The 19735-nt window shown below is 43.2% G+C and overlaps 2 protein-coding genes across 3 annotated transcripts in view; both read left to right on the top strand.

Moving 5' to 3' along the window:
• The first annotated feature begins 852 nt into the window (after nt 1-852).
• On the top strand, nt 853-7647 carry LOC109469125 (guanylate cyclase soluble subunit beta-2-like). The gene is made up of 9 exons (XM_019767509.1): nt 853-1044; nt 1831-1994; nt 2415-2581; nt 2822-3381; nt 3787-3934; nt 4719-4877; nt 5572-5670; nt 6189-6286; nt 7161-7647. Exons 1-9 carry the CDS (start codon nt 853-855, stop codon nt 7254-7256), a joined length of 1683 nt encoding a protein of 560 aa, XP_019623068.1. The 3' UTR covers nt 7257-7647.
• A 1029-nt stretch (nt 7648-8676) lies between these two features.
• LOC109469325 overlaps nt 8677-19735 on the top strand; it is a 23570-nt gene continuing 12511 nt past the window's right edge. Inside the window, exons 1-13 of one of the 2 annotated variants that reach the window (XM_019767826.1) lie at nt 8677-8910; nt 11984-12143; nt 12522-12595; nt 13083-13183; nt 13728-13867; nt 14027-14152; nt 15404-15526; nt 15798-15889; nt 16150-16222; nt 16390-16484; nt 16672-16996; nt 17355-17567; nt 18259-18465. In XM_019767826.1, the coding sequence (XP_019623385.1) occupies nt 11987-12143; nt 12522-12595; nt 13083-13183; nt 13728-13867; nt 14027-14152; nt 15404-15526; nt 15798-15889; nt 16150-16222; nt 16390-16484; nt 16672-16996; nt 17355-17567; nt 18259-18465 (1726 nt within the window). In that variant the 5' untranslated portion in view covers nt 8677-8910; nt 11984-11986. Of the gene's footprint in view, nt 8911-11450; nt 11497-11983; nt 12144-12521; nt 12596-13082; nt 13184-13727; nt 13868-14026; nt 14153-15403; nt 15527-15797; nt 15890-16149; nt 16223-16389; nt 16485-16671; nt 16997-17354; nt 17568-18258; nt 18466-19735 lie in introns of those variants that run through there. The other variant, XM_019767828.1, reaches the window with a different exon arrangement.

The raw sequence follows: 19735 nt of genomic DNA on the forward strand, positions 1-19735 counted from the left end.
CAGAGTATGGTTTGGTGAATAATCTAGTCTTCAAGTTCATTTCTTTACAATTTCGTCTTTTTTCGTTTGATTTTGGCATTCTACGACATTGGTATAGTTTTTATTAATTTTTTTTGTAACTTATGGTATATTTTTGCTCATTTTGCAACTGTTTTGTACGATTTACAGTATGGTTGAAATTTTTTTTTTTGGAAACGGCCGAAAATTCATGCGCGCGCGGATGTCATCCATATAATCAAATCAACATGGCCTAATGGACGAATTAAAAGCCGACAGTTTGTCACGCTTCACGGAACGGAAAGAGCCATCTAAGGACAGTCCATTAACGTTACACTGGGGAAAATATCTGAATGGATCTTATGCAATGCTTGCCTGAGAAACGAAACAGTGTTTCGCCTAGTGTTATGTAATTCAAGACCCATAGTAGTAGGACAATGCCAATTGTACCTTTTCGTCTTCACTTTGATTTCAAATGATAGTATGCGTTGCTAATTTTCTTAAACATTATTAAGAAAATGTGCGTTTCCTTTCAAACAATTGGATGTGATTGGAACTGCAAGAAAATCCCACTTTTTTCTCTGTACCTTACACCCCTATTTTGTAATTAGAACCTCCCGCAACAGCAACTTCACAAAGATGTATCACAGATTTCTGCAAGCTCTCGTCATAGTCTCATAACTAGTCTTCACCATGGCGGGGAATGGCGCCAACAAGGTGTGGAGTACAACACGAGTAGAAAAACTATTTAACGGTAAAAACAGTGAACCCAGCGAAGTGGAGGCGATTTCTAAGAAATCTAAGAGCTTGAAGATCCTGCGGATCCTCGGCCTTGTGGCCGTCCTGATCTTGGGGATGCTGATCCAGAACAGCATCTATCTCCAGGAAGCGCAGACGGAGAAGGCGGTGGGGGAGAAGGTGTCGGATGAGATCGTGCTGAGTACCCAGAAGGGGCTGATCGCCGTGAAGCTGGCGGTGGAGAGAGGCACCACGGCGCTGTACCTCAGCTCGGAAGGCGACCCGACCGTGTATCAACGACTCATCAAGGTCAGCCATTCTGTATCTGCCTGTATCAGTATAGCCAGTATAACTGCCCTTCGGCGTAACGCACCAGCTTCGCAGGCACGCGGCGGGGAGGCAGATGGCTACATTAGAACGACTTGTACACCTAACCCTTGAACATCTAACTCTAGACATTGTTTAAAGCTGTCTAATAATAATACCCCTACTGTACTTGGTTCCTCTCTGCGATAGTTTTAGGGAAGAATGAATTCTTGAAGACCTCATCAATCCTTGGTTGATAACTCTGGCATTTGAAGTTGAAGGCATGGCTATTTCTTGTTCTCTTCTGGGCTGGTATTAGGTTGGCTCTTGATACATGATAGCACGATGGCAAATTTTCCACGTACACTTTGTTTCTATATGACGTTACATGACGTTATACCAGACTAAACATAAAACGAGAATACTGGCCATTGTGTGAATTTTGGGGTAGAAGAAAAACAAGAATGGTCAGCGAAACTGCAAACTATAAACGATTTGTGTTTGACGGTCGCCAAACATTTTGACTTGAAATTCTAATGTCTCTCTGTTGTAGTAGTCACAGTAAAAAATACCAACTGGCTAGCTAGGTACAGTATATTGCTTGTAGGTATTCAATTCAGCGATCTGAAATTTGATTTGTTAAATGTTAATGTGGACATTTTAACACAAATTAGCACGTCAGCACTTTGTCGAGTGTTTGTCGCTGTATGTTTACAGCACTTAAACACAATGTGCATATGTTTTGACATTTTGAAGGATTTATGTAATTCTGAAACGCATCCTTAACAGATGTACGAAGAAACGGACGAGGTGCTGAATGCTCTCAAGAAGTGGCCGAGGGTGTCACGTGACGAACCGTGGCAGTTTCAGAGCCGTGAAAACCTGCAGAGCTACATCCGGGACAACAGGCAGGTCCTCCTGGCCAATCAGACGACATTCGGTCAACAAATCGAGTGAGTCACTGAGTACAGTAAAATGCGTTTTGCAGGTTTTTGAAACACATCACTTTTTTTGCCACACGGTTTTCTCATAGAAAGGCTATATCATATATAAAACTTCTGATAGAAAACATGAATTCAGAGATTTCAGACTTCGATCCGAGTGTATTGGTAGGCCCCTCTTGCAATTCTTGGCTTCTTAAATTCCCCCATGTCTTCCTCTAATTCCAGCTGTCGCATGGCCAGGACCATTTCTTGTGTCTGACCTATTTGACCTCCTGTCATTCTGCCTGTCAATTTCTCCACCCACATGCTGTCTACTTTGTCTACCTCCCGGACAAACAGGCACACAAACCCATAGCTCAGCCACTCATACCAATATTTTCGTACCCGAAACTTGCGGGATGTATCAAAGGTTTGTAAATGTTACCACAGATTCTACACAAACATCAACGTGTTTTTCCTGTCGCACGTGGGAGACATGGTTCGCGAGGGTGACACGAGCAAACTGTGGACAACATCCGTGGCCTATCACATGATGCTGACCAGTAAAGACTACATCGGACTGGAGAGAGCTGTCGGGAGCATCTACTTTGCAAAAGGTAGGGGGCGTTATTTCATGGTACTGCAGCTTTAACCATCAGGATTTACACATCGCCATATTTTATGCATGTATACGTACACTTTATGACGAAGGTCTGTACACACACATAACGGGCTGCCTACTTCAGACTTTAAAATATGTCCAATACCCTTTTCTCCATGCACATTTTAGTGGAGTTATTTGTAAAATCTAGGAGATGAGTTACTTTCATGTATACCCTTTTCTTTTCTGCTCAAAGGAGGGCTTTCTGAAGAAGACGAAGGGCGGTACCACGAGGCCAGGTACAGGGGGCAGTCTTTCCTGGACGCAGCACGATGGTACTCTCCCCAAACCGTCGCCATCTTTGACAGAGAATTCCAAAACACCACGCTACAGAACAACATCCTCCGCATGCGCGAGACCATACTCAAGAACGAGAAAACCACGCCGGCTGTAGCCGAGGGCCTGAAGTGGTTCGACAACATGACTACTTACATCAGCATTTTCCGTGAGGCGGAGAAACACCTGGCAGGAAAAATCATCACGATTTCAGACGACAAAGTGGAGAAGAGCAGCACGGAGGTGACCATAGACATCGTGGTTCTGGTGCTGGTGATAGTCGCCAGTCTGTTGATCACATCCGGAATCTACCGGATGGCGAACGACACTCAGTCCTTCGCCTCCCGACTGACCGAGCAGACGGAAGAGCTGAACGAAGAACGACAGAAGGCGGAGAAGCTGTTGTGTCAGATCTTCCCGAAATCCATCGCGCAGAGCATGACGAAAAACAAAGCCGTGCCGCCTAAATACTTCGACATGGTAAGCGTACCTCGTTATTGTGTCAATGAAAATAATTGATAATTCCGTCATTCCGAGTTGCGGTAGTGACAGGAAATACACGGGAAGTAGAGTTCAGAATTCCAGCCATCTACCAACATTGGATGACGGGGCAGGTATTGTTTTGGTCTGTCTGTTTGTGTTTTCGCAGTTATATATTTTCCATATGTTCATTCAATAGTCACATTTACCGTGGAATGACCTAAAGTAGTCAATTAATCTGTATCTGTATCTGTATCTGTATAGCCGGTATAACCGCCTTTCGTCGTAACACACCAGCTTAATGGACACATGTCACCTTATTTTCATATTAATTAATTAACTACAATTAAACAAGGAACTCTTGGTATTTCACGGAGGTATAAGATCTTCGAACTTGTTTTTCAGGTAACGATCATGTTTTCGGACATCGTCGGCTTTGCTCGTATCTCGGCGTCGCTGTCGTCCAACCAGCTGATTGACCTGTTGAACCGCCTGTACCACACCTTCGACTCCGTCATAGACCAGTACGACGCCACCAAACTGGACGGCTCAGGTCAGATCAATTTTAATTAGAAACGTAACATTTGTAAAGCAAATATATTATGTTTACCTTCACATACGGTCTGCTCTTCTAACTCTTACTCAAACACATTCATATATATGGTGACAGGAGTCTAAACCCCTCCTGCTATGAAATTGCAGCATGATGTAACCCAACACCAATTACCATGGTTACAGACGCCTGGTCCTATTCATTGACCTTATTTGTTTGGAACGAGAAGAAAAAGAGGAAGAAGAAACAGAGCAAAAACAATATAATGATTTCCTTCGGTAAATATTATTAAAACAACTATCGGATTTGTACCAATATGCTGCTTTGTAAACAAACGTCGATAAGATTTAATTACACATTTACATTTATTCTGCATATCTATAATGCACTTGTGCCTCTGATTTTGGAAAAAATGCTAAAAAGAGGACTCAAATCTTTAATTTTCTTGCTTTCGTCTCATAACGTGAATGCTGAAAGACTTGGTAACGAAAGCGCGAAAGTTTTGAAGTTGGGTAAGAGTAGGGGAGGGGGAAGAGTTGAGGTAGGGTAAGACTGGGGAAGGTTAAAGAGTCGAGGAATGGTAAGAGTGGGGAAAAGTTGAGGTAGGGGAAGAAGGGGGAGGGGGACGATTTGGGGTAGGGGTTTGGCTTTGGGGTAAGACTGGGGGAGGGGGGAAGAGTTGAGTTAGGGTAAGAGTAGGAGAGGGACGAAGAGCCTGAGGTAGGGTAAAGACTGGGGAAGGGGGAAGAGTTGTGGTACGGCATTCCTCTATGTTTTTCCCCAGGAGGTGCGTACGAAGTGGTGTCCGGGCTGCCGACGGTAAATGACGGCCAGCACCCGGGGGAGATCGCCTCGCTCGCTCTGCACTTCCTGTCGGCTGCCGAGGTGTTCGACCCCGTACATGTTTCCTGTAAGATCAAGCTCCGCATCGGCATCAATACAGGTCGGAATCTACCCATCTCTTTTGCTAGATGATATTCACCGTATGCCTTCTTACGATTTTGTCGTCCAATGTCCAAGTTGGCGGTGACAGAACCAACTGTCGACAAGGATCTTCTTAGCAACAAGACAACTGAATTTGCAGGACGTCACATGTACGACTGTAACAGTATAGGCGCTACCAACTCATCTGGCCGATGGGTCTAGATCTTTTAGCCGAATGGTTAGAGCGTCGGGGTGTGTCCGGGTTAGGCGTGGGTTCGATCCCCAGCCCGGGACCAGGAGTGTCTTTCTGTTTCTGCTCTCCTAATTCTTACATCACTATCCCAAGAATGCCCTCAGTCTGCGATCGTACGATGGTCGCACTACGTATGCGACCGGGCCGCCACACAAAAAAATACAATTAACATATTATTAAATACACAGATCGTGACATAACAGTGCGTCGAAGGCTCACCACCCCAAAACATTAACTAATACTAATGCTGACCACGTTATAAAAACGCTATCGAACAGTAGTGACTTCTGTGACTGATTGACGAGAAAAATGTCGCCATCAATCCGATATGAATTAAGTTAATGATCGCATTCCGGACGTTCTTTTTGTGTAGATGCTGTCATGGCTACCTCTTGCCTTTAGGTACAGAGTATTGTCGAATATGTCTCTAACCCTTGGAATATCGTGCTGGTTTCCCCAGGTCCGTGTGTAGCAGGAGTGGTGGGGTACAAGCGGCCCCGGTACCAGGTGTTCGGAGATACCGTCACTACCGCCAAGACCCTGGAGACCACCAGCGAAGGTACAGCAAAAAAATACCCTATCATTTTGCTTGGTTTTGTGTCATAAAACGTTCTTAACCCTTGTCCTGCTGGCATTTTTTTACAAATTTTTTTCAAATAATTTGATTTCTTAATCAGGTCATATTCCCTTGACGTTTTGTTTTGCCCCCGCGGTGGCGTAGTTACTTCCACATTCGTTGCGTTTCGCTGCGGTGTGATGCGTTGCTCGAGAAATACCCCCATGGCCAAATCATTCAATGACATATACATGGTACTATAAAGATGGTACTGTATGTGCAACCCACATATATATGTGGGCTCCGCGGAACAAGGGTATTCAAAATTACTGCTATTGGACTACACTATATTCTATATTCAAGACGGAGATGGAAAGCAGCATTAATTGCCACACTCGCTAAAATTGCACCCACAGCTAGATAATAGCAATATATGACTTTTAATGAGCAGTACCGCTAGTATTTACTGATAACTTACGTTGCGAATTGCCTCTGGCATAATCATTGGTTTTACCACTCAGGAAATAAGATCCACATTTCCGGGGCGACCAATGAAGAACTAGTCTTGACTGGTGTGTACAAAACTATGCCGCGGGCGGACGTCCCTAAAGGCATGAAGGTAAGTGTTGTTCTACCACTGACTTGGAAATTATAGTCAGTGTTCTCACTGTTCTATAACCCTATTTTCGATCTCCGATGAGGCAACTGCAGCTGTCTGGATTTCAGAACTTTTTCGTATTACGAAAAGTTTTTGTTTTTTATGCATACCTCTGTGGTCATTCATACCAGGAAAATGGGTCAACACAAAACCGTTTTTTTTCCGACCGGTCGCTACCGTGGTTCGTTTGAGTGGGCCGAGAAATTCTGAAAGACGCGGCAAATTTAGGAGCACGTGTAGATCTGCACTGCGATTGGTTAGGGCGGATCAAGCTTACACTGTGATTCGCTAAGACAGGTCGTGCCCCGCCCGTGTTAACCACGTGATAGAAGTCTACTTGTACATCAATTCATGACCCCATAGGTATCTACATAAACATCTTTAAAGAAGGCCCCCTTCCTACTAGTATAAAATTATCCGGATCAAAGAGAATCAATTCAGCTCGATCCGGATAATTTTATCCCAGTTGGAAAAGGTTCGAAACAGATGCAAACCACTACACGTAGTGCCATTCAGGCGAGGTGGTGGAAAAGATAAAATGTTAATAAAGATATAATTGGATCATGTTGGAAGGGGATGTGCGGTATAGATACAGAAAATCAATTTGCACGAGGAGGATTTTAGAATTGGGAATCCTGTTTTAATTTTATGGGGTAAGGACTCACGCTTATAAACTTGTAAAACATTAAATTGCCCTAAGAATGAACCTAATTGTTTCTTTCTTTTCTCCAAAAGATTAATCATTCCCCCAAAATTTGCGTATTTCTGTTATCACATTATGATTATAAACTATGTAAAGCAATATAGTCTGACTGATACGTGACTTCTCTTCCAGGGATCAAAGACCTTTTGGCTCCTGTCCAAAGCAACGTCCAAGATGGCGGGCTCTCAAGACCACAGCACCTTTTCTGTCTCCCTCAAAGTAAAGTAAAGCTACTGTACCGTCCAAGCTAAAGGTACAACAGTGCGGCATTTAGAGAGAATACATATAACATACTTAGACACAGTGATCAAAGTAGTATATAAAGAATAGATCGCTTCTAAACATGCAATGTTAAAAGATAATTCATGAATGACTATCAATGGCTTTCGTAAACGTACGAATGACCTGAAACAAGGGTAGACTTTATGGTAATTCTACGTGCTGTTTTCAGTTAAATGCGTGGCTTTGTGATACGTTTGCTACCTTTGGTGATAGAACTACCTACTATTAATCGACTCGATGTCTGAATCAGTATACTGGGAGAGTCAGTGTTTCCGTCTATTTTCTGGATCATGTGTCATATATATATCATATATTTACAAGTCCGTATATCATATTAAAAGCGTATCTATTATATTAAACGAGATGTCAATATATCTATATGGTAAATATCAATCGAAAGTATGAATGTTATAATTAAACTATGAACAGTAAGATTTACGATACCAACTACGTGAGGGTCAAATGCACTGTGTTCATGTGAAACTCATCGAGACTTGTATTTATGTCCACAAGTCAACTGACACCTTTCATAACAAAATGCTCTATAGCAAAATCGTGACTTCAGGAGTAGTATAGTTTGTACACGATTGTTCAGTCTAAGCTTATTTTTGCCTACTATCCCCAAGACAACACTAATTACTGTCACTTGAAAAGGGCATCCTTTGAGTTCAGAAATATGTGTTGATAAAACAACGAACTTGACCTTGAAGAGAAACGTGTAAAACACCGACAAAGCCCCACTTTACTTTAACGTGTTTATAACTAAAACAACACGCCTCACCACTGAACGTTATCCTTCAAAACATGTTTTGGCCAAACAAAACGCTTGTTAAACTCTAAGAGGCAGGCGTTGAGTCCCAAGAAAAATTCACTTTGCTTTTTGAGTCAGATTACCTTACGTAAACTTCACATTCTTCTCAAGGAAAATATACACTCGTCCTTTTTTCATCCGTTCTGATCTAAATAAGTGTCCTTGTGTTAGAGTTGTTCGTCAATAAGGTGTTGTGACTACAGAGTCTGTGTGGAGTGTTTGTGGGGTGCTATCAGATACCGTCCGACCTTTTGAATCGATTTTCGGAACATTCCACTTCAAGAGGTAGGACCGGAGACACCAAGTTGTTCTAAATCGCAATCATTGTAGGTGCATGGTGGACAAGTCTGGAAAACATTGGTTAAAGCTATAGGAAAGAAACTAAGTTAACATGGCAAAAATTCGTGCATTTATACCCTAAGATTTACGAAAATCTGACCGTAAATGGGACGGCAAAACGAAGGGGGTAGTACTAGAAATAAGAGGGGAGCGAAAAATTAGGAAGCCCTCATAACGTCCTCTTTGGTACGGTCCGTATCCAACGCTGGTGTCGTTGGTACTTTCGCCAAATTGGAAACGATTTCGACAACTGATTAAACAGCAGAAGTTTGGCAACATACCCTCTGGTTTGCCCCGCGCACAAAAACATCAAAGCCGCCGCCCTAATACGGATCTAGGCGGTGTTAAAACAGCCGTGAGGAAGGCAGCGCCTCTTTTGTGGTCTCAGTTCGGCTAGTACACGGTCTACAGTAGTACGGACGGACGGGCACGTACAACCGGGAATATCAGGTTAGTGTAAACGTCTTGTTTTCTCTTTTCTGAGTTTCTTGGGTTGTGTGACATGTCTTTGTTGTTGCATAATGACGTTTAGTTCTTAATCTTCGGCCTTGGAAAGCTGATCCAAGAAGAATTAGACTTGTTGCATAGAAGTAGCCCCCGCCGAGAAAGGAACAAATAGCGTTGGGATCAATATCAAAATCTATAGCTATTTGCCGTTGATGCAGTGTTACGAGTATACATCTATGTTAAGAGCTTACCTGAGGACAATACACCCCTGCTTACACTTATCCAATCCCACTGTACGTCTGTATAAACGTACTAAATCTGAAGTAAAATGCTTGCGAAGAAGAGAACACCGCTGGTTTGTATTTGTATAAGATGTCATTTTGCTCGTTACCTTTCTTCTTGTCAACAAATAGACAAGTATACGTTAAATTGTAACCGGCTAACGAAATACGTGCGACATCGAACTAACAAAAATGTATAACTATAAAGAGACACTAAATCAACCCATTTCCTTGGAGATTTTGACCTTCGCGACGACATTTTCTCCCATTTCTTCCCTTCGTGCCAAATCATTACCACCGTTATTTCCATCTGACAGGACTAGGCTTAACTAAGCCGTACTTGTGCATTAGGCGTAACTCATGTGACGCAAATGGAAGCTCCTGACCTAGCACAGGGAATGTTGTTATCCTCTTATTTGTCACGCTAGAGGACCCTGTTTTCATGTTAACAAACAGATTCGGCAGTATATCTGGTGCCTTCAAACTCAAATCTACTTACAGAGAGAACTACGAAACATGAAATGAACATCTACATACAATATTGACTTGACACCGCGTGTATCTACATATCAACAAGTGATAAATTTTTCTTTGTGCCATTTCCCGAACCGAAATATTGCTGTAGCCATGAAATGCAAAAACAGCAAAAGTTTTGAGTTACATATTAATGAATTATGTGCGAGTGTCTGATTAAGGAAAAGTGTCTAAAACGCACAAACAGATGATTTATACACACGCTCCCGTACTTAACTGATAGATTGTATTTCGTGATACTCCGAGCTGGTTTGGGTACAGGAAAATAGCACTTTGAAGTCACGCATGTGACGCATCCCGAACGTCAGGCAATATTGGTTGGTGGGAGTTTTTTTATACCAACATTTCATGACTAGACATAGTGACAGTACACTCAAGTTATATCAATTTATCGTATGCCGTCACCAACGCAAATAGAGGTCAAATAAAGAACAGGACAATACTTATATTCACTTGAGTTAATTGAGGAAAGTCGTGTAAAGTGCCTTTCCCAAGGGCACATGATCAGTGGCATGTCAGGACTCGAACCCGGGACCTCTTGGTTCCGAGTCGAACGCCACACGACTCGGTGGGAGGTTCTGAATGTGTGACAGGGGCTTAATAGATACCGAGAGACATATTAAACAGTTTTAAACCAACACACATCAAGCTAGGACTGTTTATATATATATATATATATCAAGATCCTTTCGTAAAAACAAATAACTTTGCATTCTCTTTCTCGTGATTTCATGATCGTCACTTTAAAGGGTTATCCAAGCTCTGATTCTTAGTAGGTCATGAAACTACGTATATTGAATAAGATGCGTTTGCCAGACTCTTAAGCAGTCTCCTGTGACATGATTGACAGGGTACTGTCACCCTGACCCGTGCTAACTGCTGAAGCACTATGTGCGATAACATCTCTGAAGACCATCTAAACAACGTATCTTAAATCAGGCCCCTCCCCAAGTGTACAAAATACAGTAGATCATTTGTTCCTCTTGATGCATAAGCGTTCAGAAAAAATCATAGTTTGAGGCTAGAAATGGGCGCAAAAGTCTCGTATAATTTGAAGCCATTCTACACATCCAAAGTGTCAAGGGATACTATCTGTTATCAGTGGCCACTTGTGAAGAAATTTAGCACCATTACATGACTTGATCATGAAAACTACCATGACCAGTCTTAACCCGAGCCTTCCGTCCACCAGACAGTTACAATCACAGAGTTAAGGGGACACCAGCAGAGAACAAAGGAAACTGTCAAACAATTCCCAGGTATGCAAACAGGCGCCACCTGTTCTTCAAGTAGGCAGATAAACATCTCCAAACGTCAGCATCTTTGCCAAACAAACATGGCTCCGCTCTCTGCAAATAAAAGACGCCGCACAATCTAGAACGGAACTCTACACGTTTCACTAATTGAGTGGGCGGGTGAAAGGCCACCCGTGTGGGGGGATAGAATGGTCCGTGTGGCGCCGGATATACTATGTAGATCGTCCGACAGGATGCAAAAGACTATCAATGGTGATGCCCTGTAGGTAGGCCGTCTTTTCACTGAAAGTATCGGGGAGGACAAGCTAAGATCTGACGTCAAATGCAGTTGTCTTGATGGTGTATATAGAATTCATATATACAACGCATAGGGAGACAGTACAAATGTGTGTTAAAAGTGCGATAGGGTTCTGCGCCTTTTAGTTCGCCCCTATCATATTTCATACTATTAGTTAAAAGGGGTATTTTGTTTCTGGAAAGTCAGATTTTCGTGCGACGTATACGTACTCGCACGCGACGTAAGTACTTTATGGTCTCTTAGACTGGTTTGCGAAGTATGGCATGTATTGGCAAGTATTGGCAAGTATATGTTGTTTAAACGTATTATATACCGTTTACCATATAGAATGAATATCCGTTTCGATAACACAGCGTTTTCATGTGTCGACATTTTAAAATGTATAGACCTCAGAAACGTTCACCTAGAACATTTCAGCCATTGCATTTAAGTCAAATACAAAGCAAAGTTAGTATCTATCCAGATCTTTGTCTTATGCTAAGGTCACATTTCCAAACCGGGGCCCGGCCGGGCTATTTGTATGTACGGAATATTAACAACTCGTGTCAAGAATATACTGACATAGTGCCCATGATTATTATTAAAAACTTTTCTGTGTTTTGTTGTCTTTTATATCGTACTTTTCGTTCCCAAAAGCTGCCCGGTCGGGCCCCTTGTGCGAATTGTGTTCTCTGCGTTACACATTAACTGTTTCTCCACACGATAAGACCATGGCGACACCAGTGAGAGCGTGGGTAGTGCTGACATGGCTGGCCGTCACCGTGCACGGACATGTCCGGCTAACCTTCCCGCCCGCCCGATGGTTTGACTTCGACTTTCTGGACAACGTACACGGGACCCAGGGGCCGTGTGGCATGGCTTCTTCAGGTCAGCTAGTCACTGCAAAAAAAAAATCATCTTAAAGCACATCTTAAAGCATGCGTAAATTAAGGTACAGGTAAAAGAAGAAAGTTTAACGGAACAATCACCTATTGTTTAAGGTGATTTTGTTTAGTGAGTGAAAATGTTTGCACTGGGTAAGGTGGCATGAAAATTTATTGACATCTCTAAAAATGGTTTAGTTTTAATTTAGTCAATTTATTTGCACATGGATGTAAACAAAATACATAAAATAACAGGCAAATACAAAAGAAAACTGGGTGGAAATGCAGTCATTAGGCCTGTTGGAGTTTCACTTAAAACTTAAAACAAACTTACTACTATTCGTATGTAAATAATACTTTTCGCGTGTTGTGAATTTTGCAGATCCTCCGGAGATCACATACCTGCCCCTGAACACGGATGTAGTGGTGGAGTGGCACGAAGCTTACGTTCACACGGTAAGTCACACAGATGTCGGCATTCTCTTCCCATGGCGCGCAAAGCACGCATACTCTGCACGGCTTTTTAACCTGCGAACCACTCGCTGCTTCTTTTGTTACCTTCTCTCTAAACTCACATGAATTACATGAATAAAGACCTTTAAAGTATATGGTCACAACAAAGGAATAGCTTGTACATCCATGTGTACATGCACATGATCAAGCTTGCACTAGCACTATAGTCTATTAATTACAGGTAATATTTCCAAACCGGGGCCCGGCCGGGCTGTTTCGATTAACGACAAGCCAACAATTTTATCAAGAATATACGCAAATAGTGCCATCATTAACTTTTTTGTGCTTTGTTGTCTTTTATACCATATTTAAAGACTTGTCGGCCAGGCCCTACAACATACATACCACCTGTGCCTACACTCTTAATGTTGCCAATGGTTTAATTTGCGTGTGCCAATAGCGTGTGTCGTCTTGATTATGTTTCCAATAGGGCGGGTTCAAACTCGAGCTTCTGACGGGTGAATCAGACGAGAACCCCGCCCTGCTCACTCCTGATGACGGGAACGGCTACACGGGGGCTGACGACGCCACGTGAGTTTTATACAAGGAGATCAGAAAGTTTAGGGGTCTACATTTTTAATTGAGAAGGAGATTTTTACACTCAAAACGTATGCACAAGCCCATGTAGAATGTAGTCAGTCCCAGTCTGGTAGATAATTTGTAGAAAAAGTGTGGTCGCTGTGAAGAAATATATATATTTCCAATACTTGATTACATGTCATTAAAGGCATTCAATGCAATTTCAGGGCGGCAAAACTGATAATATAGTGAATAAGGCAATTTGTTTGATATTGACACATACTGTCCCCCATTAGCACATTTGAATCAGCATTTCATACTTTAGGCATTTAAAACTGTAGAAACAAGCCTCAAGATGAGTCTTTATTTTCTGGGTGGTACCCTAAAAATCATTCCCGGGTCCTTCCAGTAACTATTTTTCGTAAGAATATTTAGCATTGGGACAGTGTTGTTTTAACCTAGTATGTAGATACGTGGCTATAATATTGACTTTGAAAAATCTGGTCTTCAAGCCCTAAAAGCTGCACTTTAATCTGATTCTTTCAACCACGATCAGGAGGCAGAATTATACCGTGCAGTTCAGCTCAGCGTGCGCGAACTGCACTCTCCGTCTAACCCGCCAGGCGGCGGAGTGGACAACTGCCGGTGGTGGCGACTACGTTTTCTACAGCTGCTCTGACGTCACCATAGATGACGGTACGTGACCGGGCACCTTTCCATAAGACGACTTTGTTTCATTGTAGCCTGCTTCCTTTGTCTATTGCTATAGTAGATTAAGATTTGTTTAAGATCTAGAGTTCTGAATCATGGTAGGGAGGTTCACACTATATAATATCTGACTACGATATGTTTCAGCTGCTGCCATATTTGCTGAAGACAAGTGTAACGCTGCCAGGTGTTCTGGGCACGGCACCTGCAGCGATGACCGCTCCACCTGCACCTGCGAGCACCTGTACACGGGAGACAGGTGTCAGTTCAGAGGTAGGAGACTTATTAGATGTGCAGCCCCAAGTTAATTGTTCGAATGGCTACCTTGATCTTACAATACATGAGTACCATATGTGAAATATTACTACTAGGCGACATACATGTATAGTACATCCATAAATTACCGTTAGTTCTCGTTACTGGCGCGAGGTCTTATGTAAGTGCAAACGTATGTCACGATAGAGATCTAGACTCCGATCTGATAGAATCGGGGATTCTGCGGATAGAAATCCCTTGTCTTTGTCAACAGAATGATGCTGTTAATGTCTTAGGGAAGTTTCCCATTTACAAATACTACATTTCAAGTCAATCAGTCTATCTAAAGTGACGTGAATCAACGTTCTGACTGCAGCTGTCTTTAGGCCACAGCAAGTAAATTTTATGGATGACATCCTCTGCAGACTCCGAATCTAATGCGAGCGGGCGAAAAAAAATAAGGCGGGCCGAAAAAAATAAGGTTTCTACAATTTACAATTTGGACTCAATCATTGTACAAATGGTTTTTATTCAGTGAGAACATCACATACACACAGCCAGCATCACATATCACTGCATCAAAGTAAGAAACAAAACATAAAATCAGAGCCTTGTCTTGTCTCCTCTCTTCATAGTTATCTGCCATCCACCTTCCGGCATGGCAACATACATCTTTGCCCATCTTCGGCATGTAGACCACTGTCAGAGGGCAACAAAATTTCTTGTGTTTTTTTTTTTTTTCAAAATCAGGCGAAAATTGATGCGCGCGCGGATGTCATCCATAAAAATTACTTGCTGTGGCCTTAAAGGGAATACCTCAAAATCTACACGACCAATCAGGATCTGTACCAGTAGAATGGGTGATTCTACCAGATCGGAGTCTCTACCCTGACAGATGTACATCGTTGCTTTTCATTGTGTTGTATATATTACCCACCGACTTGCATAGTTACCTCGAGCTCATCTCACCATTTCAGTGTTTCTTAATAAAAGCTGTAAACACAGATGTTATCCATGTTTGTTTACATTCTCATAGTTTGCGGTGGGGGGGTTGGCCCGCGCTATGACAAGAGAACAGGTTGCCGCTCCGGAACTGTGGACCATGGAAGAGCGACACCTAGCGATTGTTATCAGAGGTGATTCACCCCACTCACTAGGTGCTGTCCTTGGTGCTGAAAATACCCACCAACCAGTAACGTAGCCTAGTCGATGGGCACAGAATCATGACTTTGCCCCATCAACAGTGACAGTCTCTGTTATCCTTACCAGACGGTTGTGAGACGGACGCTGACTGTGGTGACCATGCCGTGTGTGTGAGAGTCTCCATGACGAACTACCCCATGAACCGATGTTTCTGCGAGGCAGGCTGGTTCGGGGAGACTTGTTCCTCAAGTAAGTGTACTTTAGGTCTCAGACCGGAGTTTCTTAGCTTTGTGCTCCTGGATTACACCCAAAAGAAGTACGGCAGAAAATTTCCATATTTCGGTGAAAAGATGTTTCTTGCTGCTTATCGATTAACCTTTTGGTATCGTTTGTTGTCACTTTATCTAGAATATAAACTGTAGTAACTTTCTCTCTGCCGCTCAGTTTAGCTTGAGTAATTTATCCATAACTTACCCATGATCAATGCTAAAGTTCTTCTTTTTTGTTCTTCTCCTGACAGGCTCTGACATCACCACCACTGACGTGGATACTAGTGACTATTTCCACAGGGAGCTGACGGACGGGTTTGACCTGTACTGGAAGATTATCCAGGTACATCTCAAAACTGACATGTTACTAACATATTTGGTGTAGTATTTTACATATGCATTTTCTCATGTAATCGAGCAATTCATTCCAATTCAACGTGTTATATCTGTTATATCTGTTGGTTGAACAATATTACAACGGGGTACCCATGACAGGTTTTGCGAAACATTCACCAATATCTATTCTATATAACCTTTTTTGAATGAATATGTGCGCTTTGGCCCTCAATAATCATCGATGCATGTCCTTAACGTTATTTCCAGACCTCCAGTGAGATAGAAGTGATGCTACAAGCAGAGGGTATGGGCTGGGTGGCGGTGGGGTGGAGGCCGTCAGGTAGGTCTCATAATCGCCACATTACCGTGTTGTACTGTTTTGTACTGTTGCCTAAAGTTACCAGACATTATCTCTCTAAGATGTGAATTTCAATACATTTCGGAGCAAACGTTTTCACACACGACAAAGAATTCTTCACCCCTCTTTTGTCCGCTGCTATTCGGCAGGTCTAACCTCCACGTGTCGAGATTTTCCGGTGAACTACGCTGGGTACGAGGGTGTCAAACCTGCGAGGGCAGAGGAAGAGGAGCCTTTCGTGACGGTAGGTATTGATGAATTTATTGCTGGAGATGGAATCGTAGGTACATAACAATTGTCATTTCTCTGTGCCGTCGTCGTGTTCTTTTGCAAAATGCATCTGATGTAGCTGAGTTTTCTTGTTATGTGCCTTTCACGTAACACATCTATAAATCGATATTTCAAACACATTTAACCTCACTTCCCGGCAGAGCCAGCGGTCTGCACGCAGCGTTCGGCGGTACACTCGGCAGGCTTCGGCTGAGCCCGAACCCGAAGCTGAGTCCGTCGTCCCTGACCAATGCGTAACGGCAGAGCCAGAAGCTGAGCCGGAAAGTGAACCGGAAGCCACACCGGAACCGGAAAGCGAACCTGAAGGAACTGCAGAACCGGAACCGGAAGGAACTGCAGAACCGGAAAGTGAACCGGAAGGAACTGCAGAACCGGAAAGTGAACCGGAAGGAACTGCAGAACCGGAAAGTGAACCGGAAGGAACGGCCGAAGCGGAACCGGAGCCAGAGGGAGAGCCGGAAAATGGTACCGAAAAAAGTTATTACTAAGTTCTCTTCATTTTGCGGCGTCTACCTAACAATTAAGTCAGAACTTTAAGTCAGAAGTTATGTGATTCATCTATCTAAACCTTCATAGAATATTAATCAAGATCAAGATCAGGATCTCAAAAAAAAATTACGACCCATTTACATGAAGGATTTTAGGCACCACGAAACCATGTTTTCTTTTCCAAATTGATTTTGTGGGCTTTAAATTTCTGCAATTTAATTACCTTGTTAAAGTCTGCGTACTACTTGCATGACATGTGTTTGTCATGGACTTACGGCAAACACGACATATGACAAGCGATTTTCATCAACCACTTTTTTGCCCATATCATCAGGCGGCGGTTCTCTCCACGCTATGGACTGTACAGACATGGTGATCGTGGTGACCCGCGGGGCCGTGTACCGTGTGGATGACTGTTACACCCGGGACCGCTCCACGCCCCGCCGGGACAGGTGGTACGGGGACGGCGGAGGGGACAGCCTCACCGCTGCCATCGCCAAGGAGGAGAACGGCATCGTCACGGCCAGGTTCAGGAAGAAGCTTCACGGTGGGTCAGAAAATCCCCTTATCGATGGTCAATACCTGTGCTAATCTTGTATATGTACAGTACAGGATATATTGTATGCATCCGTAACAGTTCCGCGAGATTTCGCGGTATACTTTCGTTCGAGATTTGGTGGTGTTTCTCTCGAGATTTCATGATGTTTCTCGCGGGATTTCATGGCATTCCTCGCGGGATTTTGTACGGGATCTCTCGAGATTTTGCGGGATAAATCGCGGGATTTTGTCGCGTGAGGTGTTGTTAAAACTAGGTTGCAGGTGCAAAATGAAAGCCGAATACAACGCGAAACCAAAATAAACAGAAAATGAGCCGACAGCACAAGCCATTGAGTTGTATACATACCTGCATTGTATTTGGAAATTTAGTATATTGTAAAACCACGTTACATATCCCACTCGTATCTTGCCGTATTCTTTACAAATACGAGCATATACGAGCGAATGCGACGGATTCTGGACACTTCGCATCCGCGCATATGCTCGTATTTGTAAAGAATACGGCAAGATACGGGGCGGGATATGAAAGTATCTGAACCTATTTCGTCCAGTGAGTGTTAGCTAGTTTTCTCGTCTGTCTTGTATGATAGTAACGTATTTTCATGTACGATGTAGGTGTCTGTAGATTTACAAACCGACTTTTAACATCACTAATTTTGTTCTCTAACATTTTACTCCAGCTGACGAGTCGCAGGACCACGGGATTGACATGTTACCGATGCACGTGATCTGGGCACGTGGTCAGGAGCCGGGCGGGTACAGTCACGTGCCCAACTCCGCCATCGAGACATGCGCAGTCAGCGACTACGCCTACTACCAACCGGACGAGCTCAAGTACCACGGCACTGCGCAGACGCAGAGGGGCGCCCTTACCATGAACTTCTTTGGTAGGTCAATTAACTAATGTTTCACTAATCAATCTTTGTGAACTGTACTGTAGTAAAAAGTACAGTGCTCAAGCTAACCGACAGACGTCTTTCACCCCACAGTCGTCCCTCAGGAGTCCGGCAACAAAGCGAAACTATCGTGACGGGCTGAATAAAATGTTCTTAACGGGAAGTATGTAGTTCCATATTTCTTACTGATGGATGACTACGGTGTGATAGATGTGATAGATGAATCCACTTTACTTCATCCATACATGTGTTGTGAATTCTACTGCTGTTAGTGCTTCAAACATGATACAAGAAATCGGTGATTTCAGACTTCTGGAAAGTGTGCAATCTTTGGCTTCCTGAATTCACCCATCCTACCTCTGTCCTCCTGTCATTCTGCCTGTCATCAATCTTCCTAGCTTCCAACCACGTGCTATCAACCTACTCTCCGGACTGGCAAACAGACACAAAGTAAATAAGGGACGAATTATTTCTGGCATGCATATGATTATGAATAAGATGCTCTTCGTCACCATGGACAAAAGTGACTAAACAGTAGGTTGGTATTCAGTTGCTGTACTTTTGTAGTCCTAAACTGTCTCCAATTCCGTGAATAGTTTCATCAGGTTGGTAAGACACTGAGACTCTTTTTACGCAACCAAGTCTTTTATTCAGACCGTCTGTCACCTTCCTCAGGGCAATTCTGACTGGTTCACATTGCAATGCAGCACAGGTGTCGCTGCTATAGATGCATTTCCACAGTTTTCTGTAACTGTTAAATAACTGACCACCATTATGTATATGTAGGGAATGACATAAGGTGTTTAGATGTTGCATTAGGTAAGCCGTTTCGGACGTTCGAACGGCGACGTTAGCGTCCGTTCGACGTCCGAACGGCTACGTTAGGATCCGTACGTATACGTTAAGATCGACGACGTTCGATCACGTTCTTAGAATAAACGAGAGGTTTTTGAGTTGAAGTCTTTGTGTACGGACGTCTTTTTTGTGTGCTCTGTGTCCTCTTCTTTTCTTGTCTTGCTCTTACTTTACGCCGTGTACTCGGAGGCGGAAATCCCACGACGATCAACAACGAACCCCTTACATTTGGCGACGAAGGATGGGATACGGGATTTATCGCCGAGAACCTGAGAACACCAAACATCGTGAGGACAGCGGAGGACCGAAGGTTAGAGAAACACACTCATGCATTGCCTGCCTGACCGCTTAGTGAAATTTGCTTTAGGATTTTAGTGGGAATTGAAGTGAGTCCGTGTAGAGCCAG

The sequence above is a fragment of the Branchiostoma belcheri genome, unplaced genomic scaffold (genome assembly GCF_001625305.1).
Source record: "Branchiostoma belcheri isolate BF01 breed outbred unplaced genomic scaffold, Haploidv18h27 scaffold20, whole genome shotgun sequence".
Taxonomy (NCBI): domain Eukaryota; kingdom Metazoa; phylum Chordata; class Leptocardii; order Amphioxiformes; family Branchiostomatidae; genus Branchiostoma; species Branchiostoma belcheri.